At 61.1% G+C, this 9,530-nt stretch overlaps 1 protein-coding gene across 1 annotated transcript; it reads right to left on the bottom strand.

The window, feature by feature from the left end:
• Window positions 1–642: 642 nt before the first annotated feature.
• LOC137308768 (basic salivary proline-rich protein 1-like) lies at window positions 643–9,524 on the bottom strand. The gene is made up of 2 exons (XM_067977272.1): window positions 9,424–9,524; window positions 643–1,434 (listed from the first exon to the last, which is right to left on the bottom strand). Exons 1-2 carry the CDS (start codon window positions 9,481–9,483, stop codon window positions 694–696), a joined length of 801 nt encoding a protein of 266 aa, XP_067833373.1. The 5' UTR covers window positions 9,484–9,524; the 3' UTR covers window positions 643–693.
• Between the last annotated feature and the right edge of the window lie 6 nt (window positions 9,525–9,530).

The following is a 9,530-nucleotide window of genomic DNA, read 5'->3' as shown; positions in this document are numbered from 1 at the left end:
GGAGGTCCTGATTTGGTGAACGGGGTTTGGGGGGGTCCTGATTTGGTGAACGGGGGTTTGCGGAGGTCCTGATTTGGTGAACGGGGTTTGGGGGGTCCTGATTTGGTGAACGGGGGTTTGGGGAGGTCCTGATTTGGTGAACGGGAGTTTGGGGAGGTCCTGATTTGGTGAACGGGGTTTCGGGAGGTCCTGATTTGGTGAACGGGGGTTTGGGGAGGTCCTGATTTGGTGAACGGGGGTTTGGGGGGCTCCTGATTTGGTGAACGGGGTTTGGGGAGGTCCTGATTTGGTGAACGGGGGTTTGGGGAGGTCCTGATTTGGTGATCGGGAGTTTGGGGGGGTCCTGATTTGGTGAACGGGGTTTGGGGGGGTCCTGATTTGGTGAACGGGGGTTTGGGGAGGTCCTGATTTGGTGATCGGGAGTTTGGGGGGGTCCTGATTTGGTGAACGGGGTTTGGGGGGGTCCTGATTTGGTGAACGGGGGTTTGGGGAGGTCCTGATTTGGTGAACGGGGTTTGGGGAGGTCCTGATTTGGTGAACGGGGTTTCGGGGGGTCCTGATTTGGTGAACGGGGTTTCGGGGGGTCCTGATTTGGTGAACGGGGGTTTGGGGGGGTCCTGATTTGGAGAAACGAGACTCTCGTTGTTTTCTCTCTCTGGTTTATTTGACAATTAATTTAATCTCTTTTTCTCTTTAATCTGCTTCACTTTTTTTCACCCTTTTGCTCCTCCGGACCCCGGCTCCGTCGCTGCTCCTTTTCTTCTGCCTGGTACGGACTCTCGAGAGGGAGGGCGCTGGGGTCCCAGCCTGGGTCTGGGTGCTGCGGAGGGGACGGGGGGCGAGGGGGAGGGGGAGAGGGCCCAGGCAGTCGGCCTGGGGCTCAGGGCCTCGCGGGCTGGCCTCTCCCTGGGCCTTCAGGCTGCCCGGCCCCTCCCCCAGGTCCCGTCCGTCCTTGGGGGCCCAGGGAGAGGGGTGAGCGTCCCCGCCGTCCAGGAAGGGGGGCCGGACGGGTGGGGGCTCATCGTCGGGGGGCTGCCCGGAACCCGGGGGGACTCGGGCCTCGTCCTCCCCCTCCTCCTCCTCGGGAGGGAGCCTGGCGACGGGGGCCTGGGCTGTTCTGCCCTGGGGGGCCTCGCCTGGCCGCGCCCCCTGCATCTCCCGCAGGAGGTCCCGGGGCAGGGGGGGAGCGGAGGGCTCGGAGGGGGGGGCCAGCGGGGCCTGCTCGGGGGGCCAGGCCTTGTCGGAGGCTGACTGGATGGCCAGGAGCTGGAGCTGGCTGGAGTAGGTGCACCCCTGGTCCAGCGGGGCTAGCAGGAGAGGCTGGCGGGGCCGCTGGGCCTCGGGGGCCGGGGGCTGGGGGTCAGGCGAGGGTCGGGGGTCGGCGGGTTCCGGCCTGTGAATTGAGGCCTGTGTCAAGTCTCTTCTGCGTTCCAGCTGCGAGAGAACAGAGAAAGGGGGAGAGGGAGAAACGATTAGTCATTGTCTGAGGGTGAACCAGACCGTTCTCAACCTCGGGGAACGATCTGACCCTGAGATGAGCTTCTGACCCCATAAACGCCCCATCACCGAGACCGTCTACTCCCACCCTCAGTAACATCGTCCGTCTCCACCCCATCACCGAGACCGTCTACTCCCACCCTCAGTAACATCGTCCGTCTCCACCCCATCACCGAGACCGCCTACTCCCACCCTCAGTAACATCGTCCGTCTCCACCCCATCACCGAGACCGTCTACTCCCACCCTCAGTAACATCGTCCGTCTCCACCCCATCACCGAGACCGTCTACTCCCACCCTCAGTAACATCGTCCGTCTCCACCCCATCACCGAGACCGTCTACTCCCACCCTCAGTAACATCGTCCGTCTCCACCCCATCACCGAGACCACCTACTCCCACCCTCAGTAACATCGTCCGTCTCCACCCCATCACCGAGACCGCCTACTCCCACCCTCAGTAACATCGTCCGTCTCCACCCCATCACCGAGACCGTCTACTCCCACCCTCAGTAACATCGTCCGTCTCCACCCCATCACCGAGACCGTCTACTCCCACCCTCAGTAACATCGCCCGTCTCCACCCCATCACCGAGACCGTCTACTCCCACCCTCAGTAACATCGTCCGTCTCCACCCCATCACCGAGACCGTCTACTCCCACCCTCAGTAACATCGTCCGTCTCCCCCACATCACCGAGACCACCTACTCCCACCCTCAGTAACATCGTCCGTCTCCACCCCATCACCGAGACCGTCTACTCCCACCCTCAGTAACATCGTCCGTCTCCACCCCCATCACCGAGACCGCCTACTCCCACCCTCAGTAACATCGTCCGTCTCCACCCCATCACCGAGACCGTCTACTCCCACCCTCAGTAACATCGTCCGTCTCCACCCCATCACCGAGACCGCCTACTCCCACCCTCAGTAACATCGTCCGTCTCCCCCCATCACCGAGACCGCCTACTCCCACCCTCAGTAACATCGTCCGTCTCCACCCCATCACCGAGACCGTCTACTCCCACCCTCAGTAACATCGTCCGTCTCCACCCCATCACCGAGACCACCTACTCCCACCCTCAGTAACATCGTCCGTCTCCACCCCATCACCGAGACCGCCTACTCCCACCCTCAGTAACATCGTCCGTCTCCCCCCATCACCGAGACCGTCTACTCCCACCCTCAGTAACATCGTCCGTCTCCACCCCATCACCGAGACCGCCTACTCCCACCCTCAGTAACATCGTCCGTCTCCACCCCCATCACCGAGACCGTCTACTCCCACCCTCAGTAACATCGTCCGTCTCCACCCCATCACCGAGACCGTCTACTCCCACCCTCAGTAACATCGTCCGTCTCCACCCCATCACCGAGACCGCCTACTCCCACCCTCAGTAACATCGTCCGTCTCCCCCCATCACCGAGACCGCCGACTCCCACCCTCAGTAACATCGTCCGTCTCCACCCCATCACCGAGACCGTCTACTCCCACCCTCAGTAACATCGTCCGTCTCCACCCCATCACCGAGACCGCCTACTCCCACCCTCAGTAACATCGTCCGTCTCCACCCCATCACCGAGACCGCCTACTCCCACCCTCAGTAACATCGTCCGTCTCCACCCCATCACCGAGACCGTCTACTCCCACCCTCAGTAACATCGTCCGTCTCCACCCCATCACCGAGACCGCCTACTCCCACCCTCAGTAACATCGTCCGTCTCCACCCCATCACCGAGACCGCCTACTCCCACCCTCAGTAACATCGTCCGTCTCCACCCCATCACCGAGACCGTCTACTCCCACCCTCAGTAACATCGTCCGTCTCCACCCCATCACCGAGACCGTCTACTCCCACCCTCAGTAACATCGTCCGTCTCCACCCCATCACCGAGACCGTCTACTCCCACCCTCAGTAACATCGTCCGTCTCCACCCCATCACCGAGACCGTCTACTCCCACCCTCAGTAACATCGTCCGTCTCCCCCCCATCACCGAGACCGTCTACTCCCACCCTCAGTAACATCGTCCGTCTCCACCCCATCACCGAGACCGTCTACTCCCACCCTCAGTAACATCGTCCGTCTCCACCCCATCACCGAGACCGCCTACTCCCACCCTCAGTAACATCGTCCGTCTCCACCCCATCACCGAGACCGTCTACTCCCACCCTCAGTAACATCGTCCGTCTCCACCCCATCACCGAGACCGCCTACTCCCACCCTCAGTAACATCGTCCGTCTCCGCCCCATCACCGAGACCGCCTACTCCCACCCTCAGTAACATCGTCCGTCTCCACCCCATCACCGAGACCACCTACTCCCACCCTCAGTAACATCGTCCGTCTCCGCCCCATCACCGAGACCGCCTACTCCCACCCTCAGTGACATCGTCCGTCTCCACCCCATCACCGAGACCGTCTACTCCCACCCTCAGTAACATCGTCCGTCTCCACCCCATCACCGAGACCGTCTACTCCCACCCTCAGTAACATCGTCCGTCTCCACCCCATCACCGAGACCGTCTACTCCCACCCTCAGTAACATCGTCCGTCTCCACCCCATCACCGAGACCGTCTACTCCCACCCTCAGTAACATCGTCCGTCTCCACCCCATCACCGAGACCGTCTACTCCCACCCTCAGTAACATCGTCCGTCTCCACCCCCATCACCGAGACCGTCTACTCCCACCCTCAGTAACATCGTCCGTCTCCACCCCATCACCGAGACCGTCTACTCCCACCCTCAGTAACATCGTCCGTCTCCGCCCCCATCACCGAGACCGCCTACTCCCACCCTCAGTAACATCGTCCGTCTCCACCCCATCACCGAGACCGTCTACTCCCACCCTCAGTAACATCGTCCGTCTCCACCCCATCACCGAGACCGTCTACTCCCACCCTCAGTAACATCGCCCGTCTCCACCCCATCACCGAGACCGTCTACTCCCACCCTCAGTAACATCGTCCGTCTCCACCCCATCACCGAGACCGCCTACTCCCACCCTCAGTAACATCGTCCGTCTCCGCCCCCATCACCGAGACCGTCTACTCCCACCCTCAGTAACATCGTCCGTCTCCACCCCATCACCGAGACCGTCTACTCCCACCCTCAGTAACATCGTCCGTCTCCACCCCATCACCGAGACCGTCTACTCCCACCCTCAGTAACATCGTCCGTCTCCGCCCCCATCACCGAGACCGCCTGCTCCCACCCTCAGTAACATCGTCCGTCTCCACCCCATCACCGAGACCGTCTACTCCCACCCTCAGTAACATCGTCCGTCTCCGCCCCCATCACCGAGACCGCCTACTCCCACCCTCAGGAACATCGTCCGTCTCCACCCCATCACCGAGACCGTCTACTCCCACCCTCAGTAACATCGTCCGTCTCCACCCCATCACCGAGACCGTCTACTCCCACCCTCAGTAACATCGTCCGTCTCCCCCCATCACCGAGACCGTCTACTCCCACCCTCAGTAACATCGTCCGTCTCCACCCCATCACCGAGACCGTCTACTCCCACCCTCAGTAACATCGTCCGTCTCCACCCCATCACCGAGACCGTCTACTCCCACCCTCAGTAACATCGTCCGTCTCCACCCCATCACCGAGACCACCTACTCCCACCCTCAGTAACATCGTCCGTCTCCACCCCATCACCGAGACCGCCTACTCCCACCCTCAGTAACATCGTCCGTCTCCCCCCCATCACCGAGACCGCCTACTCCCACCCTCAGTAACATCGTCCGTCTCCACCCCATCACCGAGACCGTCTACTCCCACCCTCAGGAACATCGTCCGTCTCCACCCCATCACCGAGACCGTCTACTCCCACCCTCAGTAACATCGTCCGTCTCCACCCCATCACCGAGACCACCTACTCCCACCCTCAGTAACATCGTCCGTCTCCACCCCATCACCGAGACCGCCTACTCCCACCCTCAGTAACATCGTCCGTCTCCACCCCATCACCGAGACCGTCTACTCCCACCCTCAGTAACATCGTCCGTCTCCACCCCATCACCGAGACCGTCTACTCCCACCCTCAGTAACATCGTCCGTCTCCACCCCATCACCGAGACCGTCTACTCCCACCCTCAGTAACATCGTCCGTCTCCACCCCATCACCGAGACCACCTACTCCCACCCTCAGTAACATCGTCCGTCTCCACCCCCATCACCGAGACCGTCTACTCCCACCCTCAGTAACATCGTCCGTCTCCACCCCATCACCGAGACCGCCTACTCCCACCCTCAGTAACATCGCCCGTCTCCACCCCATCACCGAGACCACCTACTCCCACCCTCAGTAACATCGTCCGTCTCCACCCCATCACCGAGACCGCCTACTCCCACCCTCAGTAACATCGTCCGTCTCCACCCCATCACCGAGACCGTCTACTCCCACCCTCAGTAACATCGTCCGTCTCCACCCCATCACCGAGACCGCCTACTCCCACCCTCAGTAACATCGTCCGTCTCCACCCCATCACCGAGACCACCTACTCCCACCCTCAGTAACATCGTCCGTCTCCACCCCATCACCGAGACCACCTACTCCCACCCTCAGTAACATCGTCCGTCTCCACCCCATCACCGAGACCACCTACTCCCACCCTCAGTAACATCGTCCGTCTCCACCCCATCACCGAGACCACCTACTCCCACCCTCAGTAACATCGTCCGTCTCCACCCCATCACCGAGACCGCCTACTCCCACCCCCAGTAACATCGTCCGTCTCCACCCCATCACCGAGACCGTCTACTCCCACCCTCAGTAACATCGTCCGTCTCCACCCCATCACCGAGACCGTCTACTCCCACCCTCAGTAACATCGTCCGTCTCCCCCCATCACCGAGACCACCTACTCCCACCCTCAGTAACATCGTCCGTCTCCACCCCATCACCGAGACCGCCTACTCCCACCCTCAGTAACATCGTCCGTCTCCCCCCCATTACCGAGACCGCCTACTCCCACCCTCAGTAACATCGTCCGTCTCCACCCCATCACCGAGACCACCTACTCCCACCCTCAGTAACATCGTCCGTCTCCACCCCATCACCGAGACCGTCTACTCCCACCCTCAGTAACATCGTCCGTCTCCCCCCCATCACCGAGACCGCCTACTCCCACCCTCAGTAACATCGTCCGTCTCCACCCCATCACCGAGACCGTCTACTCCCACCCTCAGTAACATCGTCCGTCTCCACCCCATCACCGAGACCGTCTACTCCCACCCTCAGTAACATCGTCCGTCTCCACCCCATCACCGAGACCGCCTACTCCCACCCTCAGTAACATCGTCCGTCTCCACCCCATCACCGAGACCGTCTACTCCCACCCTCAGTAACATCGTCCGTCTCCGCCCCCATCACCGAGACCGTCTACTCCCACCCTCAGTAACATCGTCCGTCTCCACCCCATCACCGAGACCGCCTACTCCCACCCTCAGTAACATCGTCCGTCTCCACCCCATCACCGAGACCGCCTGCTCCCACCCTCAGTAACATCGTCCGTCTCCACCCCATCACCGAGACCGTCTACTCCCACCCTCAGTAACATCGTCCGTCTCCACCCCATCACCGAGACCGCCTACTCCCACCCTCAGTAACATCGTCCGTCTCCCCCCATCACCGAGACCGCCTACTCCCACCCTCAGTAACATCGTCCGTCTCCACCCCCATCACCGAGACCGCCTACTCCCACCCTCAGTAACATCGTCCGTCTCCACCCCATCACCGAGACCGTCTACTCCCACCCTCAGTAACATCGTCCGTCTCCACCCCATCACCGAGACCGTCTACTCCCACCCTCAGTAACATCGTCCGTCTCCACCCCATCACCGAGACCGTCTACTCCCACCCTCAGTAACATCGTCCGTCTCCACCCCATCACCGAGACCGTCTACTCCCACCCTCAGTAACATCGTCCGTCTCCACCCCATCACCGAGACCGTCTACTCCCACCCTCAGTAACATCGTCCGTCTCCACCCCATCACCGAGACCGTCTACTCCCACCCTCAGTAACATCGTCCGTCTCCACCCCATCACCGAGACCGTCTACTCCCACCCTCAGTAACATCGTCCGTCTCCACCCCATCACCGAGACCGTCTACTCCCACCCTCAGTAACATCGTCCGTCTCCACCCCATCACCGAGACCGCCTACTCCCACCCTCAGTAACATCGTCCATCTCCACCCCATCACCGAGACCACCTACTCCCACCCTCAGTAACATCGTCCGTCTCCACCCCATCACCGAGACCGTCTACTCCCACCCTCAGTAACATCGTCCGTCTCCACCCCATCACCGAGACCGCCTACTCCCACCCTCAGTAACATCGTCCGTCTCCACCCCATCACCGAGACCGTCTACTCCCACCCTCAGTAACATCGTCCGTCTCCACCCCCATCACCGAGACCGCCTACTCCCACCCTCAGTAACATTGCCCGTCTCTGCCCCCCGCCTCAGCTCATCTGCTGCTGAAACCCTCGTCCGTGCCTCACCCTCCAGACTCCACTGTTCCAATACTCTCCTGACCGGCCTCCCATCTCCCACCCTCCATGAACTCCAACTCATCCAAAACTCTGTCCCCCTCCCCCCCGTATCCTAACTCGCACCGAGTCCCGTTGACCCATCACCCCCTGTGCTCACTGACCCACATTGGCTCCCGGTCCAGGAACACCTCGATTTTGAAATTCTCCATCCTCGTGTTCAAATCCCTCCATGGCCCTCGCCCCCCCCTCCCTATCTCTGTAACCTCCTCCAGCCCCTAAGACCCTCCGAGATCTCTGCGCTCCTCCAATTCTGGCCTCTTGTCCATCCCCCCGATTCCCATTGCTCCACCATTGGCGGCTGTGCCTTCAGCTGCCCGGGGCCCTGAGCTCTGGAATTCCCTCCCTAAACCTCTCCCCCTCTCTCTCTCTCCTCCTTTAAGACGCTCCTTAAAACACAGGAACAGGAGGAGGCCATTCAGCCCCTCGAGCCTATTCCGCCATTCAATGAGATCATGGCTGACCTGTGACCTGACTCCATCTTGACCTCTGATCCCTCAATACCTGCGGTTAACAGGAGTCTGTGAATCTCAGATTTGAAATTAATAATTGAGGGCAGACTGCCGTCTGGGGAAGAGATTTCCGCAAGTCTCTCCGGCCCTGTGTGTTGGGAGCTTTCCTCACTCCAGTGGAGATAGTCTCTCTGCATCGACCCTCAGTTCCCTCCTGAAACTTCCATCAAATCACCCCCTTAATCTTCTAAATTCCAGGGGGCCCAACCCGAGTCTGTGTAACTCGCCTCGGAAATTAACCCTCCGAGTCCAGGTATCATTCCAGTAAATCGACACAGCCCCCCCTCCAAGGCCATCCTGAGGTCCGGTGCCCAGAACTGAACCCAGTCTCCAGGTGTCCCACTTTGACCCCATCCCACCCCCCATCTCGTCCTCCCTGTTACTTGTGGGACCCCCTCCCTCTCCCTCCCTCCCTCTCACCCATCCTCCCTCTCCCTCCCTCCCTCCCTCTGCCTCCCTCCCTCTCCCTCCCTCCCTCTCCCTCCCTCCCTCTGCCTCCCTCCCTCTCCCCCATCCTCCCTCTCCCTCCCTCCCTCTCACCCATCCTCCCTCTGCCTCCCTCCCTCTCCCTCCCTCCCTCTGCCTCCCTCCCTCTCCCCCATCCTCCCTCTCCCTCCCTCCCTCTCACCCATCCTCCCTCTCCCTCCCTCTGCCTCCCTCCCTCTCTCTCTCCCTCTCCCTCCCTCTGACTCTCTGCCTCTCCCGCCTTCCTCCCTCTCCCTCTCGCCCACCCTCCCTCTCCCCGCCTTCCTCCCTCTCCCACCCTCCCTCCTATCCACACTCCCCACCCCCAGGGTCACCCCCCACCCCCAGGGTCACCCCCCACCCCCAGGGTCACCCCCCACCCCCAGGGTCACCTCAGCTGTTGACAGATGTTCCTCCATTTCCAGCTCCTTCATCAATCGGGGAAAATCCATGTTTCCATGCGGAGAGAGGAGATCAGACAAGAATTCTGGGTGGATGA

The sequence above is a fragment of the Heptranchias perlo genome, unplaced genomic scaffold, assembly GCF_035084215.1.
Source record: "Heptranchias perlo isolate sHepPer1 unplaced genomic scaffold, sHepPer1.hap1 HAP1_SCAFFOLD_1382, whole genome shotgun sequence".
Classification (NCBI taxonomy): domain Eukaryota; kingdom Metazoa; phylum Chordata; class Chondrichthyes; order Hexanchiformes; family Hexanchidae; genus Heptranchias; species Heptranchias perlo.
This window is presented reverse-complemented; position numbering and strand designations above follow the sequence as displayed.